This window comes from Natator depressus, chromosome 5 (genome assembly GCF_965152275.1).
Source record: "Natator depressus isolate rNatDep1 chromosome 5, rNatDep2.hap1, whole genome shotgun sequence".
Taxonomy (NCBI): domain Eukaryota; kingdom Metazoa; phylum Chordata; order Testudines; family Cheloniidae; genus Natator; species Natator depressus.
The window spans coordinates 50,637,490-50,662,111 of NC_134238.1; the positions used below are offsets into that span (position 1 = coordinate 50,637,490).

The 24,622-nt window shown below is 43.0% G+C and overlaps 1 protein-coding gene across 2 annotated transcripts in view; it reads left to right on the forward strand.

The window, feature by feature from the left end:
* Window positions 1-24,622, forward strand: part of RASGRF2 (Ras protein specific guanine nucleotide releasing factor 2) — a 221,713-nt gene that overhangs the window by 60,713 nt on the left and 136,378 nt on the right. For both annotated transcript variants that reach the window (XM_074952797.1, XM_074952798.1), the window contains exons 5-10: window positions 915-1,168; window positions 2,603-2,682; window positions 3,186-3,379; window positions 5,370-5,479; window positions 7,567-7,685; window positions 17,395-17,555. In XM_074952797.1, coding sequence (XP_074808898.1) covers window positions 915-1,168; window positions 2,603-2,682; window positions 3,186-3,379; window positions 5,370-5,479; window positions 7,567-7,685; window positions 17,395-17,555 — 918 coding nt within the window. The remainder of the gene's footprint in view (window positions 1-914; window positions 1,169-2,602; window positions 2,683-3,185; window positions 3,380-5,369; window positions 5,480-7,566; window positions 7,686-17,394; window positions 17,556-24,622) is intronic.

Consider the following 24,622-nt stretch of genomic DNA (forward strand, 5'->3'; position numbering starts at 1 on the left):
TAATATCTTCAGGATGCTGTAGACCAACATTCAAAAGGGCCTCAATTCAGTCTTTATTTGGACCTTGTAAACTTAGCATATGCAACAAGTGCATGAGGAGTTTTTAGTATCATTTCCTGTGAATGCAGGTAACTGTGCTCCATAAATATGCCTTTGGGGGTTGCATACGCAAAATTTTACAGACACACACACAAATATAAGATATATTTTGAAATTTTGACTCGTGCTTACCACACCCATTAATGATACATCCTTTGTGTTATGACTGTGTACTTGGGTTTTCACTCAGCCTTTCTGGATGTGGTAGTCCAGGAGTCATTCTGGACTAACTGTGAGTTGATGCCACTATGTCTGGGTTTCCCTTGCTACATGAATGGACCTTTATAATGAAAGCTAGCCACAACCTTAGGTACAGAGAGACTACTGCTTTTCTACAGTAAGGTCATACAGTTGCTCAGTAAATACACATCTTGATAGTTGTATTAAATTGGGTTTATTTTTAAACTCATTTCTTGAAAGTAACATGTTCCCATATGAGGTTTTAGATTTCCCTTGGAAGAAGGTGTAACTGCATATGGCACCTGAGCTTATGTTAAAGGTATCAGTACATATCTGTGATACTTTTCCAATCTAAATTCTAATAGCAAATTTTACTGAACAACTATAGTATTTGCTCTAATAAATGGATATCTTTAAAATGTACATGCATGGCAATCAGAGAGCAGTAAATCATTAGAGGCCTTGGCAATTAACAAGGGAGTCTGCACAGCATATTCATATATTTTGAAATGAATATATGTGATACAAACAGCTCTTGCCATGATGAAAAACTGGCTTAATTTCTTTGTTTGTTGTTAACTTTTTGAACTGCTTCTCATTACTCTCCTTGTTCTTCTGTATTTGATCAATTTTAGGTTCAGAGCTTTATGCGAGGCTGGTTGTGCAGAAGAAAATGGAAGACAATTGTCCAAGATTATATTTGTTCTCCGCATGCAGAAAGCATGAGAAAGAGAAACCAGATAGTTTTTAACATGGTCGAGGCTGAATCTGAATATGTGCATCATCTTTACGTTCTTGTAAACTGTTTTCTCAGGCCCTTAAGAATGGCTGCAAGTTCAAAGAAACCACCTATTAGTCATGATGATGTTAGTAGCATTTTCCTCAACAGGTAGTTGATTTTTGTCTACTTCATCACATTGTGCTTCAATTTTACAGTAGTAAAGTTGGTGGATAACATTTTGTCCTGACTTTTATCTTATGCAACCTCACTGAAGTAAATCATGTTTCCTGGGGTGTAAGTCGGAGCATGATCTCTCCCCTGTTTTAAATTATACCTGTTTGACCTCTCTGCACATATTCTACTTTTTCCTCTGCTGGAGGAGTAAAGTAGAACTGTCTCTTCATGATGCACTGGGGAAGAAACTTCTCTGTCCTTTCCTTCTTTTTCTCAAGAAAGCAAGACAAAGCTTAACGCATTCACATGGTCCTGGTAGATCCTAGGGATGAGCATGCTGAATTTTGTTCATATTTTCTTTTGTCCTGCCTAAAGAACTGCTTTCTCACTTGCCTGGCTCTCCAGATCAGCTTTCCCTACAAGGAAGAATGATTCTTTGCACCAGGCAGCTTGATACTATAGCACCCAGATACTATGGTGACAAACAAGTGCATGAAAAATGGGCAGATAGTCAAACTCAATGAGGAGTGGGGTTGGGTGTATGCCTCTTATTCTAGATGCAATCTTGGTGGCTTGTAAGGCATTTATTAGAGTGCATGAGAATGGCTGTGATCAGTAAGCAGTTTGAAACAGTTGAGGCAGTACTGCATAGTACTCCAACTATTGGTTAGTTAGTAACCTAGCTTTCTGGCTTTGTTAATTCTGAGAACCAAATGCTGTTCTGGGACCTTTGAAACATGCACAGGCCACACTACTTGATCTTTCATGCTGATTTCCTTGTTCTGCATGTTTCCTCCCTAATGTCTGCAAGTCAAATAGATAAATTTAGAGGAGGAAATCTTAATTATGAGCAGTTTTGTTTATGTGCCCTGCAAGGTTTCCTTTCAAGACCAAAATGCATTATCACATAAATAGCTCTAGTGAGTTATATTGTCATTGACCTAAGATGGGCAGTTTTAAAGCTCACACTGAAGAAAAAAGTAATAAGGTATACTGGCGCCATGTAGACTTGAAAAACTAGACTAAACCTCAGTATGGCTTTCTATGTCTTACTGCTGTGTTTAAGTTAACATAATGCATTGTCCAAAATATTCCTTCAGTTGGTACACCTGCTCAATAAAGTATGTGGAATTTGTTATTTAATAAACAATTTTAATAAAATAGCTGAACATTTAAGATACTATATCCCTGTAATCTGCTATAGGTGTTTTTATAATGACTTAGATTTGGACCTAAAAAAAGTTGAATTTTTAGTTATTAAATACTAAAAAAATAGATGCAATATATTGCTATAGAAATGTTGAGTTCCATAATATTGTGAGTGCACATAGTGCAAAAGTACTAATCGGAAAGGATTTTTTTTTTTAGTGAACTGTTAGTTAGAAAATAAGGTTTGAATTTTTTATTCTTTCAATACTTCTTTTTCAGTGAAACTATAATGTTTCTTCATGAAATATTTCATCAAGGATTAAAAGCAAGAATAGCTAATTGGCCTACTTTAATTTTAGGTAAGTTGTTATTACTTGTATTCAGACAATGAGATTTTCATGTCACTTTTCACCATTGGGTGACTTTTAAAAAAAATGAATTGTCCCTTTTATGTACTATACATTTACAGAACTAACTCTATACATATAATTGTATATGATTATTATGGATTGAGGAAAATTGTGGGTGTCAATTTGTCAGTATTTTTTGTGGGGAATAGCAGGGCCCTTCAGAGGTATGAGGGCTCCTTTTGAGGTCAGCTTTTGGGAGGACTCTCTTGGGTCAGCCTCTGCCCAAAGATTAGTCTTGGCATAGTCCCTGAACTTCCCATTATCATTCTGTTGCTACTATATGGTCAAAATGGTGATGCTTTGTCAGGAGAGGGGACCAAAGTTTGTATGACTCTATGAATATAATGGAAATAGAGCTGATCATAGTAATGCCGCTTCGATAGAGCTGACAGAATTTTTTGTGAAAGAGATGGATAACCAGAAAAACAGTGTTGTCTTGATTTTTTTTCTAGCTGACTTATTTGATATTTTGCTGCCAATGCTGAACATTTATCAAGAATTTGTTCGGAATCATCAGTACAGTCTACAAGTACTGGCAAACTGTAAACAAAACAGAGATTTTGACAAACTCTTGAAGCAATATGAAGCCAACCCAGCATGTGAGGGGCGAATGCTGGAAACATTCCTTACTTACCCTATGTTTCAGGTAGTCTCTGCATTTTTGTGATTGCACATTTGTAAAATTCATATGCATCATTTATTGTTGCAAAAATTAAGATCTGTTGACGGTAACTAATTGCTTAATTAAAAATACTTGCATGAAAATTAATTTAGTCATTTGTTTATCACATTATTATTCTGATATTGTTTGCATGTGGAGTGATAGTTTCAAAATTACACTCATTCCATTGCATTCAGGATCTTGCACATGTGGAAAGAGGAATGTGGGAGGAGGAATTGTGCCTAAATAAGTAAATAAATAAAAATGGAGAAGCAGATCCTCTACCTTGATCTGCTCCAACAGCATGAAAAGGTCTGTAGTGAGCCACACACCAGCTCACTAGTGCAAGTTAGAGCAGCCCCAAGGCTGCTGTAATTCGAGCTAGTGCTGGAAGCAGGCAGATAATCAAGGAGGAGCAGTTATTAACTCCCTGACAGGACTTCCTGCTTTTCAGTGATCAACTTCTGCTAAGTGTGGTGAAGAATTTATCCCAAACAACTTAAAAAAGTTTATTGTACTTCTGCTAACATGTCTTGATCTGATTGGATGAATTATTTTCATCTGTTTGCAAGGTTCTGTAAACCACTAGTCTGGTTATTTTACAGCAATTACATTTGGCATAATTATTTACTTATCAAAATCCTGAACCTAGTTTATATAGTTTTTCAAAAGAAAGTGTTGCTGATATAAAAATACTGACATTTGTATAATCATGCTAGTTAATAGCCACATCTGCCCAAAGGGTTTACTTGTGTTAGCACCTGTAGCATTCTCATTTGCCTTTGGTGAGCTCTTATTTTTAAATGTTGTAAATTTATTCTGCTGAATTGACGAAAACAGCTGGTGATCCATAAAGGGGATGTTATCTTAATTATTGATTGCTTTATTTGTATATAGTATGCAGATTTGCAACCTCTCTGCTTATGAATTTTAGATGTATGGAATGTGAAAGGAAGGCATGCTCCATTGCCTAAGGCCTAAATTTCCAAAAGTGACTAGGGATTTTGGGTACCTCATTTTTTGAAACACTTTAAATTGGTCTGATTTTCAGCTGCCACTCTCCAGCCACCCATCTCTGAAGGCAGTGCTGCTGCCAGCAGCAGTGCAGAAGTGAGGGTGGCATAGTATGGTATTGCCACCCTCCCTTCTGCCAGCAGAGGTGGGTCTGACCCGGCCCCAGGACCGGCCCGTGTTGGGGAAAAGGAAGTCCTATCCCTCCACAGCCTGGTTGGGACTAGCAGCTGGAGCCCGGCAGACAATAGGAGCCCCCAGCCAGGGCGCCCCCAGCCCTACTTCTCCCCAATGCCTGGGAGCTAAAGGGGCTTTGGGCTGGCTGTGTGTGTGTGTGTGAAAGGGGTGACCACAGCGCCCCCCCAGCCCAACCCCAGCACCTTGGGTGGTTGTTCACATGTAAGGCTGGCCCTGCCCTCCCTGCAAAAGTGACAACTCCCCCATACCATGCCATCCTCACTTCTGTGCTGCTGGTGGTGATGCTCTTCAGCCGTCCAGCTCTGAAGGCAGCACAGAAGTAAGGGTGGCAATACTGTGACCCCCTCCCCACAATAGCTGGATTTCCCAGGGGAGACCAGATTTCACAGTCTGTGATGCGTTTTTCAGGGCTGTGAATTTGGTAGGGCCCTAAACATGATAAATAGAACTGGTGACCTCAGGTAACCTTAATTTGTTCAAACTGAAAAAAAATACCCAACATAAGAAATCTATACTAGAATATATATAAAGGCACTTGTATTACTGGAAATTAATTAAAAAAAAAATAGACCGACCAATTTGTGATTTTTTTGAGGATTTTTCCTATACTCAGCATTCCATCTTGAATTGGTAGAGAACTTTAAGATTCTAACTGAGCAGGGACATGGATATCGTCAGTGAGTGACTAATCTGGTAGAATTTCAGAGCTCAGCTGGCATCATTGTTTATCATAAAAAATGTTGATGCTATATTTAATTTGTTTAAGATTCCTAGATATATTATAACTCTTCATGAACTTCTGGCTCACACACCCCATGAACACGTGGAAAGAAAGAGCCTTGAATTTGCTAAATCTAAACTAGAAGAACTTTCAAGGTAAGTTTTGTTCCATATATATACTAAGCCTGAATGGAAAGCTCTGAAATAAAGAAACAATTAATTATTTTATCTTTTAAATTTTTTTTAAATTAAAAATTTGTCTCTTTTTCTGCCAAGGCAAAGCTAAGATTTTTGCTGGTTTTTTGTTTTTTTGTTTTTTTTTTGCCATGAAAATTGCCCAGCCTTAGGTATGAGTGAAGCATTTGTCTTTAACTAAAAAAAAAACCATGTGTTTTTTCCATAGTTAACAAAAATAACAGTTTCATAATTAATAATAACAGAAGTGATCAGGGTCTTGCAAACTTCTCAGTTCTAAATTTGTGTAAATTTTTATAAATATTAATGATAATATCAATTTTGACATGTTCTTTTATGTGATGGCAGCTAAAAAGGTCCATGTATGCCAAATATTTTAGGTACAGTGCTTGAATATATTTTCAGAATTACTGCTCCCTTGAGATCTTTGCAAAGTGAGTCTCTTCCACTGCAACCTGAAACTTTCATAACTGACTCTCTGCATAAATCTGGGGGTACATTTTGCCATTTTCTCTAGGGAACACAGCTTTCTGCTACATACATGGCTAAAGTGCACAAAGTCTAAATTATGAATTTTCCTGAATTTCCCCATGTGACAATGCCACTATTTTCCAGTCAAAGCAGCTTTTTAGCTGTAAGAAGAGTTTGTGTCACATGTGGAAACTGTTTACATTTACTAGGTAGAGAGACCACCTCACTGGTTTCCATGATTTTTTTCTCCCTACCAAGCCGAACTCCATCTACAGCTTGGCTCCTGAGTTTTTTTTCAATTTATATTCTGCCTTAGACTCAGGCATATGCCTTCAGCTCCTCATGGAGCACTCAAATAGCCCTGTCTTGAGGCCATCTGAACAGAAGCGGAGTCCCCTTCCCATTTCAGGATAGGCAGAAGAATCTCTTATGGCTAGGTCTGTGGTAGCAGCAGCAGATTCTGCATCATCCCATGCCTAAGGTGAGGAGTTTGCTCCCACCAGCTACTCACTAGGCAGCCAACATTAGGAGCTCAGGCTGCTTGCACCCCCTCTACTATCAGGGCAGACAGTGCCTATCACAAGAACAAAACACTTGAGACAGATTTAGTCACATCACTTAATGCACTGCTGGAAGGCTCTCAGATACCACAATGACGAGAATGGTATAAGAACCTATATAGAAGAACTCCCAAGCAGCTTTCTACAACCCTATTGTCCTTAGTGCTTCACCTCCTAGATTAGTAAAAGCTCCAATGGGGAAGACATTTTATGCGGATTGCTGTTTGTGGGCTTTGTAGAGGTTTAGAAGTGTTTGGATGTGTTTACAAGAAGTTTGGATGCTCAGAGGGTGGTGATTTGCCAGACTGGAGTAGGGAGGGCATTCTGACTCTGATTCAGGAAAGCATCACTATTCAGCGCAGCACTTAAGCATGTGCCGAAGTGCAGTCGTGAATTGGAGTCTCTATGCATAGGGAAAAGGTATAGGGAGCGGGGTGGGAGAAGGAAACAAATAAGGCATTGGGTCTGGCATTGTTGGAGTAAATAAAGGGTGCAGAATGCTCCATGAGAGAAGATCCGAGATACAAATTGGAGCAGAGATGTGGAAGACCTTGAAATCACGGCCAAGGTGACCTAAATTGAATAGGTAGAGAGGGCCAATGAAGTGCCTCCAGTAGGAGGGTGGCCTGATCTGATGAACAGGAAAGATGGTCTTAGTAGCTGCAGAAAGCTCAGGTAGATAGCATTAATGAGACTTGGCCAAGATATGGTCATTCAAGACTTTGGCGAGAGCAGTTTCAGAAGTGGTGAAAGTAGAGTACCTGGACTGGATGAATCTATGAATGAAGAGAGGAGGTTGAAGCAAGGGTTGTAAAACTTATTTTTCTTGTTAGCAGCTACTTTTATTACTACTTTATATTGACCAGCAGCTTGTATCAAAAACCAAAGTGTGACAGTTCTTGAAGTGAATTCTTGGGGAAGCTAGCTATTTTTACATTTACTTTGATAGCAATATATATGAATATTGCAAAATACGTTTCAGGGAATTAAAAATCCTCTTTGTACTGTGCCTGACAGGGTGATGCATGATGAAGTGAGTGACACAGAAAATATCCGGAAAAATTTAGCCATAGAAAGAATGATAGTAGAAGGTTGTGATATATTACTAGATACCAGCCAAACTTTTATACGTCAAGGTAAGGCTTTTTCTTAATATGTGTGTATATATATATATACAAAATATTGAAAAATGTATATTAAAAACAGCAGAATTAATGTTGGCATCATTGGGAAGATGATACTGCTGGTGCCCAACGTCACAAGGTTGATGTCCACATACGATAAATGACAGGTTGCCCCTCTGACAAATAGTTTTGGGCTACAGTTGAGCCCCACTTCTGTGCTGTTTTTTTCAGGGGCCATGAAAAACAGCAGCACAATAATAGTAAAGCACCCGTGGGAAAGTAGCGTACATACAGACTGGACAATCATCTTCAATGGACCAGAAATTATCTGCAGCTCCACGGAGAACAGGTCTGTCTGGCCAATTGATGTTGCAATCTCAGATGATGCCAACATTCAGACAAAAACACAAGAGAAGCTAGAAGTACTTGAAGCTTTGTCAAATGGTGGAGAGATTGTGAGGAATGAAAACAGCTGTCTACTGTTCCCATTTTTCATTTGTGCTTCGGGAACACCTCAAAATGCTATAATTTAATTTCTTGATAACCTGTGCTGCTAGATGGATACTTCACTGACAAATGGCCAAAAACAGATATTACAGTATGACAACATTATATATGTATTTGAGTTTTTGAAGACAAGTATTTTGTTTCACAGAATACTGTTTTGGGCTACACTAAAAGCTCAGTGTACATGGCAGAAACATTCCTGCAAAAAGAAACTGTGAAGAATGAGCATACTGCATAAGAGTACAGATTCACTTGTATGTAGGAGTTTGCAACATAAGAGAGAGAGACACTGCATCCTTTGTATTATTATTTTTGGAAAGAGTTTCCTTTGAGGTTCATGTATAGTAATGATGGACGTAATGGTAAAATTCCACATAATCTTGATGAAAATAAAACTTTAATATGGCACCTTTTATGGAAAATGTTGGCATCAGGTTGGAATTATCAGTGTAGTAGATCTTATATTAATGATAAGCCAACAATATTAAAATAAACTCAAGAAAAAATTGGTAAATGAAACTTATTTTTTGTTAAACAACTAAATATTTGTAAGTGATTATCTCTGAATCATTAGCACCAAGCAAGCAGATCTTTATGCTGACCTAGAGATCTGTAGTGCAGGATTTTTGGCTTTTCATATGCATAAGCATCTTTGTAGTCCAAAAAAAGGTGATATTCAGGGAAACTTAAGAATACAATTTAGGTTAAAATTAAGACCAGTGGCCTGAGGTGTGGATTCACATTACACATTTTAGAACTAAATTTGACAGCTGTGAAAAGCACATAAGCCCTTTGAATATTGCTGTGTGTGTGTGTGTGTGTGTGTGTGTTTAATAAATTCTGGAAGTCTAATGTATTGTGTGTGTATAATATGTGGCCTTACCAAGTAAATAGGGATAATAATATCAAGGGATATTAAAGATAAAGATTCTTATTACAGCAGTCACTCTGAAATCTATGTAGGTTTTGGAAGGATTTTTCATAATTAAATATGGATGTTTGGCATAACTCTATGCTGTTGGTCCCAGGATATTAGAGACAAGGTGGGTGAGGTAATATCTTTTATTGGACCAACTTCTGTTGATGAGAGAGACCAGCTTCAGGTCTGGCAGAAGAAGAGCTCTGTATAAGCGCCAAAGCTTGTCTCTCTTACCAAGAGAAGCTGGTCCAATAAAAGATATTGCCTCACCCAACCTGCCTCTCTAAAAATGCTGTGTATGTAAATTTAGGGAAGTATCTCCAAGAAAAATATTAAACAAAACATATTGGACAAGAAGTTGTATCTTTCATTGTATCTAGTGCCAAAAAGCAGTTGTGAGACATGAACTTCGTTGACTGACACTAGTCTAAGTATTGTGTGAATTCATCCGATGAAGTGAGCTGTAGCTCACAAAAGCTTATGCTCAAATAAATTGGTTAGTCTCTAAGGTGCCATAAGTCCTCCTTTTCTTTTTGCGAATACAGACTAACACGGCTGCTACTCTGAAACCTGTATAAACCATGTTATTCTTCAGTGTACTTACAATATTTTGGTGTATATATCTGAATTATTTCATCTGTTTCATTAGTAATTGCTTATCTTGTTTTGTTTATATGCCTAGAAATTTGTCAATAAAAAGTAAATATAATAAACCTACCATGAGAAGAAGTCTTACTATATTTACTCATATGGTGTTTTTAATAAGAATTGAATATAACCCATCTTTTTTTTTTAAGTAAGCCAATGAAACCCTTGATTATTTCTGGAGAAGAATAGTTATTCTGAAAACTGTGCATGATGCAAGAGAATTATCTCACCAAAGACTAGGTTCTGATCTCTGATCTGAAAGCTTACATCGTCGCGTATCTTGTAAAATCATCCGCTGTGCATGATATTGTATGGGATCAGAGATCAGAAATGAACTGTGGAAACAAAAACAAAAAAAACCCTCCTCATTTCTCTGTATCATTTGGTTTCCTGCTGTTCATGTCACAAAAATAGCCTGTAACAGTTGATGCTAATTGGGTCTTTGTTGGCAGTCTCAGCAGACAGACCAAGGACTGAACGGGTCTGGAGAATGAGCTAGCTTCTCAACCCGTAGAAGTGTTTCCTCTAGATCAATGCTGAATACATTTGCAGAGAAGCAAGAGGGAAACTTGTATTGATTCTGCTGGCACAATACTGTACAAGTTCTCTGGCTGTTGGCCACTGCTTCCAGTCTGGCACCTTTCTCTGCAGTCTGTCTCCCATTGTTGCCCTCTGCTTTGGTCTGTGTGGGCCTGCATGGAGACAGTCTTCATGGCACACAGAGGGGAAGAAGCTCCCCCATTCTATGGCTTCCATACACAGAACCACCAACAGACATAAGTGTTGGAGAAACCCTCGTTCAAGTCCTTTGTCCCAGGGTGAACATCACCTTTGTAGAATATAATACGCAATTTAGTTTACTAAAAGACATTTAAGGACATTCAGATTGGACCTGTGGATAGGTGTGGGAGTCAGGATAACTGGTTCCTGTTCCTATGTTTGCCTCTGCCACTTCCTTGCTATTGTAACTGTAACTTGCTATAGACTCTAGCACCTAGTGGGTCCCAATATGCATTCTGTCAGTGACTTCCACCTACAGGCTACTCCAATGCCCATTAACTGCCATGCTCTTTCCAGGGCTCCCAGACTCCTTGCTTGAGATCCACTCCTCCCAACTGCCCAACTTCCTCTCTTGGCAATACTGTGGCAATTTATTTCTCCAGAGCAGGAGAAAGCAGAATTGCATTTGTAAATCAGGCAACGGCAACAGCATGCAGACTTAAAGCTTCATTTTAAAAAGAAAAATATGTCTACACTATGAAATTAGGTCGATTTTATAGAAGTTGATTTTTAGAAATCGATTTTATACTGTCGATTGTGTATGTCCCCACTTAACCCATTAAGTTGGCGGAGTGCGTCCTCACTACCATAGATAGCATTGACTTATGAAGCGGTGCACTGTGGGAAGCTATCCCATTGGACTTCTGGGTTAAGTTCCCAATGCCTGATGGGGCAAAAACATTGTTGTGGGTGGTTTTGGGTACATGTCATCAGTCTCCCCTCTGTCCCTTCCTCCCTTCTTCCATGAAAGCAACTGCGAACAATCATTTAGCACCTTTTTTCCTGAGTTACCCATGCAGACACCATAGCATGGCAAGCATGGAGCTCGCTCAGCTCACCACTGCTGTTGCGAGCATTGTAAACACCTCACGCATTATATTGCAGAAAGTGCAGAACCTGGCTAAGAGACAGCAGCACGAGGATGATTGTGAGGAGGACATGGACACAGACATTCCTGAAAGCATGGGATGTGGCAATTGGGACATCATGGTGGCAGTGGGGCTGGTTGATACAGTGGAACGCTGATTCTGGGCCCGGCAAACAAGCACAGACTGGTGGGACCGCATAATCTTGCAGATCTTCCCAGGGGTTGCAAAACTTTCACATATGTAAGGCCACTTTCCTGGATCTCTGTGAGTTGCTTTCCCCCACCTGGAAGCACAGGAATACCAAGATGAGAGCTTCCCGGACAGTTGAGAAGTGAGTGGCGATAGCCCTGTGGAAGCTTGCAACACCTGACTGCTACCAGTCAGCTGGGAATCAGTTTGGAGTGGCCAAGTCTACTGTGGGGACTGCTGTGATTCAAGTAGCCAGTGCAATCACTGACGTTCTGCTATCAAGGATAGTGACTCTGGGAAATGTGCAGGTCATAGTGGATGGCTTTGCTGCAATGGGTTTCCCTAACTGTGGTGGGGTGATAGATGGAACGCATATCTCTATCTTGGCACTGGAACACCTTGCCAACCAGTACATAAACCACAAGGGGTACTTCTCAATGGTGCTGCAAGCACTGGTGGATCACAAGGGACGTTTCACCAACATCAACGTGGGATGGCCGGGAAAGGTGCATGACGCTTGCAGCTTTAGGAACTCCGGGCTGTTTGAACAGCTGCAAGAAGGGACTTACTTTCCAGATTAGAAAATTACTGTTGAGGATGTTGAAATGCCAATAGTTATCCTTGGAGACCCAGCCTACCCCTTGCTCCCATGGCTCATGAAGCTATACACAGGCAGCCTGGACAGTAGTAAGGAGAAGTTCAACTATAGGCTGAGCAAGTGCAGAATGTTGGTAGAATGTGCCTTTGGACATTTAAAAGCTCACTGGCGCTGTTTGCTGACTAGGTTAGACCTCAACGCAACCAATATTCCCACTGTTATTACTGCTTGCTGTGTGCTCCATAATATAGTAGAGTATATAGAGTAAGGGGGAGACATTTATGGTGGGGTGGGAGGTCGAAGCAAATTGCCTGGCTGCCAGTTTTGAACAGCCAGACACCAGGGTGATTAGAAGAGCACAGGTAGGCGTGCTACGTATCAGAGAGGCTTTGAAAACCAGTTTCATGACTGGCCAGGCTACGGTGTGACAGTTGTGTGTGTTTTTCCTTGATGCATACCCGCCCCCTTTGTTGATTTTAATTCCCTGTAAGCCAACCACCCTCCCCGCTTCAATCACAGCTGGTAAAGGATATAAAGTCACTATTGTTTTGAAACCATGCATTCTTTCTTTATTAATTAAAAAAAAAAGGGAGATAACTGATAAGGTAGCCCAAGTGGGGTAGGGGGGAAGGAGGGAAGGACAAGGGCACATTACTTATTGTAGCCACACTCCAAATCAAAACTGTTTGAATGACAGCTTTCTGTTGCTTGGGCCATCCTCTGGAGTGGAGTGGCTGGGTGCCTGGAGCCTTCCCACCCGCATTCTTGGGCATCTGGGTGAGGAGGATATGGAACTTAGGGAGGACAGCAGGCAGTTGTACAGTGGATGCAGCAGCAGTCTGTGCACTTGTTGGCTTTCCTGCAGCTCCACCAGATGCCTGAGCATGTCCGTTTGCTCCCCCATTAGTCTCAGCATTGCATCCTGCCTCTTCTCATTATGCTCACTTAATGCTTTCCTGGACTCTGCCACTGAATGCCTCCATGCATTCAGCTGTGTCCTATCAGTATGGGAGGACTGCATGAGCTCGGAAACATGTCATCATGAGTGCGTTTTTTTCGCCTTCTAATCTGCGATAACCTCAGGGATGGAGATGATAGGGGGAGCATAGAAACATTTGCACCTGCAGGGGGATAAAAAGGGAGAGTAAAATTTAAGATGACACATTTCTGAGAACAAAAGGGAGACCCTTTCACAGTGAATCAAGCAATTCACAGCAGACAGCACATGTGGTTTAGGTACAAGGTCGCATTTTGCCTTTTATATTGAGCGCCTGCCAGTATGGTGACATATCACACATGGCTGGGCAACAGAATTCGGTTTCCAGGCAGCCATGGTAAGCCAAAAGCACGTGGGTTTGGCTTCTAATGCCTTCATAACATGTGGGAATGTTTTCAAACTGCAGCTTCCTCCTTTCCCATAGCAAGCAATGCTGGTTGGGTTTGCCGTTTAAAAGGAGGGGCTGTGGTTTTCGGGTGGATGTGCAGCACACACCTCCCTCCACCCCTCTGCAAGGCTATTTGGGATGATCCCTTCACCCGTCCCCCTGCCGCATGGCTATGGGAAGATCCCTTTGAGCCAAGCGCAAACAGCGCAGCATGAACGGGGTCCTTTTATTGTTCCCTTACAAAAATTCCCTTATTTCAACCAGGTGACCATGAATGATATCACTCTCCTGAGGCTAACACAGAAAAATAAAGACTGAATGTTGCTTGAATGCAATGAAAACCCAGGACCATTCGCTGCCATGCTTTGTGCTGCAATGATTCCAGACTACTTGCTACAGGCTTGGCGTGGTAAAGTGTCCTACCGTGGAGGATGAAATAAGGCAGCCCTCCCCAGAAACCTTCTGCAAAGGCTCTCAGAGTACCTCCAGGAGAGCTTCATGGAGATGTCCCTGGAGGATTCCCGCTCCATCCCCAGACAAGTTAACAGTAGTTGTACTAGCTACGGATACATCCCAAGTCTTCAGGGCAAATCAAACATTAAATACTATTGCTTTTAAACCCTGTACTGTAGTTACAAATATGCACTCAGCATAGGTGCCTTCTCCACCTTCATGGTAGAGGATCCTGCCTTGGGAGGGTATTGGCTCCAGGGTGATGAAAAGGTCCTGGCTGCTGGGGAGAACCGATTCACCACTTGCCTGCTGCACATTCTCCTCCTCCTCCTCTTCCTCATCCACAAAATCCTTCTCCGTGTTGCATGAGACTCCCCCCTTGCAAGTGTCCACAGACAGCGGTGGGGTAGTGGTGGGGTACCCCCCTAGAATGGCATGCAGCTGATCATAGAAGCAGCATGTATGGGGCTCTGACCCAGAGTGACCGTTTGCCTCCTTTGTCTTTTGGTAGGCTTGCCTGAGCTCCTTGAGTTTCATGCCGCACTTCTGTGTGTCCCTGTTGTAGCCTCTGTCCATCATGCCCTGTGCGATTTTGGCATATATATTAGCATTTCTTCTTTTTGATCGGAGTTCTGCCTGCACAGATTCTTCTCCCCATGGAGCAATGAGATCGAGTGTCCCATTTGGTCTATGCTGGAGCTTGTTTGCGATTCTGGGGGGACTGCATGGTCACCTGTGCTGCTGAGCTCACCACACTGACCCAAATAGGAAATGAAATTCAAAAGTTCCCGGGGCTTTTCCTGTGTACCTGGCTAGTGCATCAGAGTTGAAAATGCTGTCCAGAGCAGTCACATCGGAGCACTCTGGGATAGCTCCCGGAGGCCAGTAACTTTGATTTGCGTCCGCACTACCTCAAATTCGACCCAACAAGGTCGATTTTAGCACTACTTCCCTTGCCAGGGAGGAGTACAGAAGTTGATTTTAAGAGCCCTTTAGGTTGACGGAACGGGGTTGCTTGTGCAGATGCATTCATTATAAAACCGACCTAACGCGGCTAAATTTGATCTAATCCTGTAGTGTTGACCAAGGCTTAGTTCGTCCTGAATTGCAGATATTTTGTTAAAATAATATTTTGGCAATACCAAACCATTTAGTTCAAGTATTTCTGGTTAAAATACCCAGGATTGATCTGAAAATTCTACAGAAGCATGCCACTGTATTAATTTGGGTTAATGAGTGTTCCAAAATTAGCATCACTTGTTACAATAAGGAGCTGTCCCAATATGTGTTTTTGTTTTTTCCCCCCTTAAGAGGAAATCTGTAGTGGGAATGTGTGGCAAACAGATGCTCAGCTCCTGTTGTTAATAGGAATTCACCAAACAGAAAACCCCAAAAGAAATTGGCCTCTTTGCTGGATGGGAACCATAGAGTATGTGCTGGGGAACTGACTCAATATATGATTAATATTAGATTGTTTATTTAATCCAGCAAAGTAAGTTCACACAGTAACTTTTATATTTATATAATAGCATTTCATATTTCTGCAGGAACACAACTTGGCATTAACAAATACTCTATCTTCAGCCCATCTTGGCATTATTAAATACTGTACTACTCAAAGAGTTGTACCATATCATCAGCAAAAAATGAGTATGTCTAAAACCCTTTGTGAATATGAATACTTCTTTAAGCAAAGTGATAACAGAAAAAGTATTAACTCTAATGTAGTTGCTTCTGCCCCAGGCAGAATACGGATAAGATGAATACTACTATTAAATCCTAACCTGAATTTTAGGAGCTAAGAAGAACATGTTATAAGCTCTGGAATGGAAAGTCCTTCAAAATTTTTTAACTTCAAGCAAAGCCTTGCATAGTGTTTTGGAAGGTAATGGTGGAAGGTGTCAGGGAGTGAATGTCCAAATTCAACACACAAAGCTGGTCTTCTTAGTAGCTTTTCAGCTGGACAGATAGGCAGTTTTGTTTGCCAGAAAAAAAGGCCACAATTTTTTTGCTCAGAATTCTAGATGAATCTGCAAAACGTTTCATGAAACTAAAAAATGCCTCTGCAAAACTTCAGAAAGTTGGACTTTATTCCAGTTTTTCATTGCAATGGTGAGAATTTTGTCATACCCCTCTAGTTTAAACATAAAATAGGCATTAGTGAATACAGTTCTGTCTTTTACCAGTGTGTATTTGACTATGCCTGTTTATAGAAGCTTTTTATATATCGTTATGTCTAAAATTAATGTAAAATGTGTATTTGGGGAAGGTAAGTATTCAGCTAAATTTTATGTAAACTGAACATTGCTTTCTCAATAAGACATTTGTTTTCCATTGATATATTGTTTATTAACTTAACATTTTATACATGAAGAGTGAACAAGATGATTTTCCTTCCAATATAATGTAATGAATTTTAAGCTAATATTAATTAACTAAGCGGATAAACTTTTGAAAATTCCTTTCAGGAAATGTGTGTAGACTTTGGGTCAGATACTGCTCTCAGATACACATAAGGAGTTGTACATTGGACTCATAAGAAAAAATTTGACCCCCATAAAGGTCACAAATGGGTGACACAAATGGTGGTGTAAGTTGGGTGTCTCCTGAAAATTGGTCAGAAAACAGGTTAAAGATGGTGTAAGTGGCATAGTAATGTAACTTACCAATGTGAAATTTTGTGGTGATCTGATTCAGATGCTGGCGTAACAGGATACAGTCTCCATTGAATTCAATGGTAGTTGTGTCTGCAGACAGTAGGCTTCAGTTTGGCCCAGGAGGGCTGAGAATTGTGTAAAGTAAACTAAAGGAGAAGAAGCCCATCTTAGTTACACTCCTCTGTCACTTGCTTTTTCAACTGTACCGTATCCCTATGCTCTTCCATCTCCTTGATGTGTAAATTACTCATTTAGCAAAGATACTAAATATCAAAATTAGTGAAAATTGTGCTACATTGCCACCTAATCTCCATTATCTGACCAAGTGACACATGATATGTAACTTAAACTACCCATGGATTTTTCCAAGAAACCTCCCTGGCAGGAGCACAAGTATTACTGCAGGTTGGATTTGGCTGAATGTGGCCCTAATGTGAGTAAAGAAATAGGGTTGCAATTATTGTTGGTATAAAGAGGTACAACTTTTTCCTGAATTTGATCTAGGGAGTGAAAACCAATCTAGAGAGTTAAAAAAAATAAAAAAATAAAAAATTACTAGTCTCTGTTCTAAGAGCAAGGTATCGCTGCACTCCTGTGGGAGTTAATGACTTGCATGAATGCTTTTTATATATAGTACAGAATAGACTGCCTGTTACATTAACACTTATTAAATAGTTTTATAATTACAGCAAATTCTTCACTTTTGTAATCACCAGGTTCTCTTATTCAAGTCCCTTCAGTTGAGAGGGGGAAACTTAGTAAAGTTCGCCTGGGATCATTGTCTTTGAAAAAAGAAGGAGAAAGACAGTGCTTCTTATTTACAAAACACTTCTTAATTTGTACAAGAAGTTCAGGAGGAAAACTGCATCTGCTTAAGGTACAGAATTTACATAACTATCTCATTTACAAGCCAGATGGTTAAAATATAGAAAATTGAGGGCAATAAATATTTTAACTTATCACTGTCTGTGAAATTTCAGTATCTCATGGTATTATGGTTTAAAATGTGAGGATTTTCATATGCTGCAGTAAAGAAAACTGCGATAATGCACTGAAATTCAGATAATTGACTGAAATACTCTCCCATTGTTATGTAGGTAGAAAATAATAGTGATTCAGTTTGAAGTGTATGTTAGTCTCTCTAAAAGACATTCAATTAAAATTATGAACTGGCCAGTGAAAAATAACAAGGTGACATTTATTGCAGGAAAGGTTTAGACAATTGCATATGCATAGAATATTAATAAACTCAACCCTCTTCACCCTAGAATGAAAAGATGCTAATTATCTGCATGTCCTTCTCTCTGCCACTGTATTCATGTTACACAGCACAGTATGCGTAATTGTGTATATAAAATATAGGAATATAAATTTATATGTTCCCTGCCCTTAGCCTCACCTGGGCAAAACTTTTGAGAACAGAGGCCATGATTACTAGCTTCTAGCTCAAGAGACTCTCCCATCTGAAACTGTGACATTGAAAACAAGCATTCCAGGCATTGTAGCTCAGGTGCATCATGAAAGTGTGCTAAAGCTGCAAATAGTCTGGTGCACCTCAGGTTTCCAGGCACACACCTAAATTTTCCCCCAATTGATCCCTGCAGAATGTTTCCCAGGGAAATGTAGACCTCCTCCTCCCACACACTGATATTCTTTCCAGATAGGCTAGTGTGACTTGGGAGAAAAATTTAATTCCATCCCAAATAAAATCAGGTCATGAGATTCACCCTGAATGTGTGAGTGAGGGTCACTGACTTCCTAGGGCCTGAAACAAACAAACAAAAAAAAATAAAAACATAAGAATGGCCATACTGGGGGAGACCAATGCTCCTTCTACCCGGCATTCTGTTTTCTGACAGTGGCTAATAGCAGAGGTTTCAAGTGGAATGAACAGAATAGGGCAATCATCAAGTAATCCAACTCCTGTTGTCCAGTTTCAGCGTTTGGCCGTCAGAGGGTTAGGGACACTCAGATCATGGGGTTGCATACCTGACCATCTTGGCTAATAGCCACTGATGGACCTATCCTCCATGAACTTATCTAATTCTTTTTTGAACCAGTTATAACTTTTGGCTTTCACAACATCCCCTGGAATTCCACAGGTTGACTGCGTTATGTGAAGAAATACTTCTTTTAAATCTGCTGCCTATTAATTTCATTGGGTGACCCTTGGCTCTTGTGTTATGTGAAGGATATTCCCTATTCACTTAATCCACCCCATTCATGATTTTATACGCCTCTATCATCTCCCTGCTTAGTCGTCCCTTTTTCTTCCTGAACAGTTCATCTTTTTAATCTCTCCTCATCTGGAAGCTGTTCGATACCCTTCATAATTTTTGTTGCCCTTCTCTATAATTTTATATAGTGGCATTATGATACTTTCTGTCTTATCTCTCCCTTTCCTAGTGGTTTCTAACATTGTTAGCTTTTTTGACTGCCGTTGCACATTGAGTGGGTATTTTCAGAGAACTATCCATGATGACTTCAGTTTGTCTTTATTGAGTGGTAACAGCTAATTGAGACCCCATCATTTTGTATGTGTAGTTGGGATTATGTTTTCCAATATGCATTACTTTGCATTTATCAGCATTGAATTGCATCTGCCATTTTGTTGCTCAGCCACCCAGTTTTGTGAGATCCCTTTGTAACTCTTCGCAGTCTGCTTTGGACTTAACTATCTTGAGTAATTTGATATCATCTGCAAACTTTGCCACCTCATCGTACATCGAGATCATTTATGAATTTGTTAAACAGTACTGGTCGCAGTACAGATCCCAGGGGAACACTGCTATTTACCTCTCTCCATTGTGAAAATGGACCATTTATTCTTACCCTTTGTTTCCTATCTTTTAACCAGTTATTGATCCATGAGAGGACCTACCGTCTTATCACATGACTATTAGTTTGCTTAAGAGCCTTTGGTGTGGGACCTTGTCAAAGGTTTTCTGAAAGTACACTGTATCCACTGGATCACACTTGTCCACAAGTTTGTTGACCCCCTCAAAGAATTCTAATACATTGGTGAGGCATGATTTCCCTTTAAGAAAGCTATGTTGACTCTTCCCCAACTTATCATGTTCCTCTAAGAGTCTGATAATTTTCTTATTTACCATAGTTTCAACCAGTCTGCCTGGTGCTGTATTTATGTTTACTGGGCTGTAATTGATGAAGTGAGCTGTAGCTCACGAAAGCTTATGCTCAAATAAATTGGTTAGTCTCTAAGGTGCCACAAGTACTCCTTTTCTTTTTGTGAACACAGACTAACACGGCTGTTATTCTGAAACCAGGATTACCTCTGTAACCTTTGTTAAAAAATTGGCATCACATTAGCTATCTGCCAGTCATACAGTACAGAAGCTGATTTAAGTGATAGGTTACATACCAGTTAGTGGCTCTGCAATTTTATATTTGAGTTCCTTCAAAACCCTTGGGTGAATACCATCTGGTACTGGTGACCTATTACTGTTTAGTTTATCATTTTGTTCCTGAACCTCCCCTACTGACACCTTAGTTTGGGACAGTTCCTCAGATTTGTAACCTAAAAGAATGGCTCAGGTGTAGGAATCTCCCTCTCCTCCTCTGCAATGAAGACTGGTGCAAAGAATTCATTTAGCTTCTTTGCAACAGCCTTGTCTTTCTTGAGTGCTCCTTTAGCGCCTTGATCATCCAATGGCCCCACTGGTTGTTTAACAGCTTCCCTGTTTTTGGTGTATGTAAAAAAATGTTGCAGTTACTTTTTGTGTCTTTTGCTAGATTGCTCTTCAAATTCTTTTTTGGCCTTCCTAATTATAATTCTACACTTGACTTGCCAGAGTTTATATTCCTGTTTATTTTCCTCACTAGGATTTGACTTCCAATTTTTAACAGATGTGTTTTTGTCTCTAACAGCCTCTTTCACTCAGTTGTTTAGCCGTGGTGGCAATGGCATACATTTAGTTTGAGCCTCTGTTATGGTGTTTTTAAAGTTTCCATGCTACTTGCAGCCATTTCACTCTTGTGACTCATCCTTTTAATTTCTGTTTAACTAGCTTCCTCATTTTTGAGTATTTTCCCTTTTGGAAATTAAATGATGCTGTGGTGGGTTTCTTTGGTATTCTCCCCTACAAGAATGTTAAATTTAATTGTATTAGGGTCACTATTACTGAGTGGTTCAGTTATATTCACCTCTTGGACCACATCCTATGTGCCATTTAGAATTAAATCAAGAATTGCCTCTCTCCTTGTGCATTCCAGGACTAACTGCTCCAAGAAGCAGTCATTAATGCTGTCTAAAATTTTATCGCTTCATCCTGTCCTGAGGTGACATATACCCAGTCAATATGAGGATAGCTGAAATCCCCCATTATTATTGGGTTTTCTGTTTTTGTAGTGTGACAAAGTTCCTCCTCTACCTTGGTGGGTCTTGCGCTTATTGGCGGATTTGCTTGCCTTGGAGCTTCACGGCAGCCCTCAGATTGGCCGTTTTCGTGAACCCACAGTCCAGGTCAACTCCTCCTGTGTCTGACCAGGAGTTGAGAGGTTTGGGGGGAACCCGGCCCGAACTCTACTCCGGGTTCCAGCCCAGGGCCCTGTGGAATGCAGCTGTCTAGAGTGCCTCCTGGAACAGCTGTGCGACAGCTACAACTCCCTGGGCTACTTCTCCATGGCCTCCCCCCAACACCTTCTTTATCCTCAATATAGGACCTTCCTCCTGGTGTCTGATAATGCTTGTACTCCTCAGTCCTCCAACAGTCTGCGTTCTCACTCTCAGCTCCTAGCGCCTCTTGCTCCCAGCTCCTTACACGCACACCACAAACTGAAGTGAGCTCCTTTTTAAACCCAGGAGCCCTGATTAGCGTGCCTTAACTGATTCTAGCAGCGTCTTGATTGGCTGCAGGTGTTCTAATCAGCCTGTCTGTCTTAATTGTCTCCAGAAGGTTCCTGTTTGTTCTGGAACCTTCTCTGTTGGAGGACGGGACCGTCCCTCGCTTGCTCCTCAGCTGTCTGCTTTCTATTCTTTCCTAAAGCCCCCTGGCCTGGATTTTTCTTACTTTTGGACCCTACCTTAGTTTACCCCCCCGACCGGGCCAGATGCTTTTTTGATTTGGTTTGATTTTCCGTTGTTTTTGCTTTTTTTCTGAGTGCTGACAGGCTGCCATCTTGCAGCCAGCACCACCACCCCCCACTCGCCTGCTTTCGGGCGCAGCTATTTGTTTTAGCTGAAACCCCCGGAGGAGGGGGGGAAGATTGCTAATTTTGCTATCCGGAGGGGGGAGTGGAAGCCCCCAGACCCAGCCGCTTTGCTGGCAGCTCGGACTATCTTTACAACATTCTTAGCATGCCGGAAGCCTTGGAACACAGCCAACACGGCCGGAGAAGAAGGATTTCAGAAGACAGGAGAAATAATTCAAGAAGCTACAAATCATTGTGAAGGGGGCCATAAGATTGAGTAATTTTTCAAATTCTACTCTCGTGGGGGGGAGTTTGACTGTGTTTTAATTGCGTTTGTGGCGGCACAGGGGGTGTGGCAATAAGCTGCCCCCTGATCCATCGGTGCCCCCCCCCCATTACTACAACTGTCACGGCCCCCCGCCGTTTTCGTCCCTGCTGGCAATCTGCCATCTGCCTTCGGATCCAGCTGTTTGCTTTGAACTTTGCCTTTCAGACCGGACATAACAGCCGACCAATCGAGACTCTTTGGACAAACGTGCATGGGTTTACACCCCCCTCCCCCGGACTGCTTATTTTACAGCCTGCCCCTATTATTAGATTTCACCCCCCCCCGTTCAACCCATTTGGCATTTCCCCCCCCCTCCCCCCGCCTGCAGCCTAGCAGGGAGGAGTGGTTAATTCGTTTCCCCCTCCCCCCTCCTCCTTCCGGTGTCTCCCTGTCTCTCCCTGCTCACAATGGCGGGGAATGAGAGGGGCGAGGCCCCTTTAACAATATTAGCTGTTCCTCCCCCACCCCCTCCCTGCCCAACCCCCAACCTCGCCCCCCCCCACGATTGTCAAAATACTTGCCACCGCCCCCACTGGGGCACCGGCAGCAGGAGGCACCGGAGTGATTGCTGCCACTGCTGTGCCCACCCCCGCCCCAGGTTCTAGGAACCCCCCGCCAGCTGGCCGCAAAGGCAAGGGTGGGAAGAAAGGAAAGGGCCCCGCTAAAACATCTGGGCCCTCCATGGCAGGGGCTGCCCCCACAGCCGTGGCCTCATCATCGACCGCAGCGCCCCTCCCCGCAGTTCCCTCCACCAGCTCTGCAAATGCCCCTCCCCCGGCCCCCAGGACATATGCCCGGGCGCTGGCAGGCTCCCCCCTGCCTGCCGCCTCGTCATCTCGCCCACCCACTGCCTCCGCTACCATCACCAGCAGCCGGGGCCCTTTCCCCACCTTGACCAGGAAGCACGGTGTCCGTTGCCTCCTGGTGCCCGCCTCGCCCCACGTGGAGACATACGTGCAGGCGTTGGCGAAGGTGGTAGGACCCACGGCTATTGTGGCGGCCTCCAAGATGTATGGGAAGGTCTTTTTTTCTTAGCTACGGAGGCTGCCGCCGAAGAGGTGGTGGAGAGGGGCCTGGCGGCGGGGGGGGTGTTTGTCCCCCTAGAGCCGCTAGAAGACCTGGGCGTTCGCCTCGTCCTCACCTCCGTTCCTCCCTTTTTACCCAATGCTGCCCTGTTACCCGCTCTCTCCGCCCTGGGGAAACTTACCTCTGTCATCAGCCCTCTCCCGTTGGGCTGCAAGGACCCCACCCTCCGTCACGTCCTTTCTTTCCGCCGGCAAGTGCAGCTTCTACCGCCGGCAGGGGTGCGTGACGGGGAGGCGCTCGAGGGGTCCTTCCTAGTCCCCTACCAGGGAGCCCGCTATTGGGTCTTTTACTCCACCGGAGAGGCCCGGTGCTACCTCTGCCGCTCAGCCGGGCATGTCCGCAGAGACTGCCCTTTGGCCCGGGGGGGAGGGGCACCCGAGACCCCCGAGACCCGGCAGGATATCGGCCCCATTGTTGCCGACGCCCCTGGCCGCCCGACATCTGAAACCAACCCTCCTCCTACTCAATCCATTGCTGCTCCCGTCCGGGCCCAGGAGACTTCTTCCCTACAACGCCCGGGCGAGCAAGGGAGTCCCACCCTTGCTATTTCCACTTCAGCAGAGCCTATGGAGGAGGGTGTGACAAAGATATTATCGGGCATAGGAGAGGGCCCGCCCCAAGGAGAACCCCCCCCTCCTCATGCTGCCTCACCGCTACCCCCCCGAACCCTTGAACCATTACCTCCGCCCCCTGACACGACCCCTGCTAACCAGCCCCCAGATGATGCTATGGAGGGCTGGACCCTAGTCCAGGGGAAGCGAGGCAAGCGGAAGGCTCGAACTCCGCTGCATCCATCCGACGCGGAAGCCCCCCGGAAGACCAGGAAGGGAGGCACTGATATCGAGCCCTACGCTGTGACCACAAGTGAGATCCATCCGCTGGTATCAGGAGGGGAAGACAGACTGGCTTTGGAGGGCAGAACTCCCCCTCCACGGGAGGCCCTCCCCTCCGAGACCCCTGAGGACGCCCCTTCTGCCCGGATACCATCCGAACCCCCCGCGAACCCCGAGGCGACCGCTGAGGCGGGCCCTAGAGGAGAGGCCCCCGGGGTAGCAGGCGTTGGCCTCTCCTCCGTGTACGCGGAGATTGAGGCCCTAGATTTGACCCCGGTCACCCAGGGAGAGGATGATCTACTCCCGGCTGGCCTCGAGCTGGGCAACCTCACCCCCGCCCCCTTTCCCCAAGCTCCCTCCCCCTGATTGCCTTCCCGGGCGAGCACCCTGCAGAAGGTGGTCCACCACCTGATGCCATGGCCGCCAAGACCACCACGGAGCCAGCGCCTAGCATTACTGGGAGCCCCCTCCCTTACCCCTTAACCCTCGACTCTGCTCAGGAGGCACCTTCCTTCAGCTGCTTGCCTCCTGAATCCCAGAGCCTTA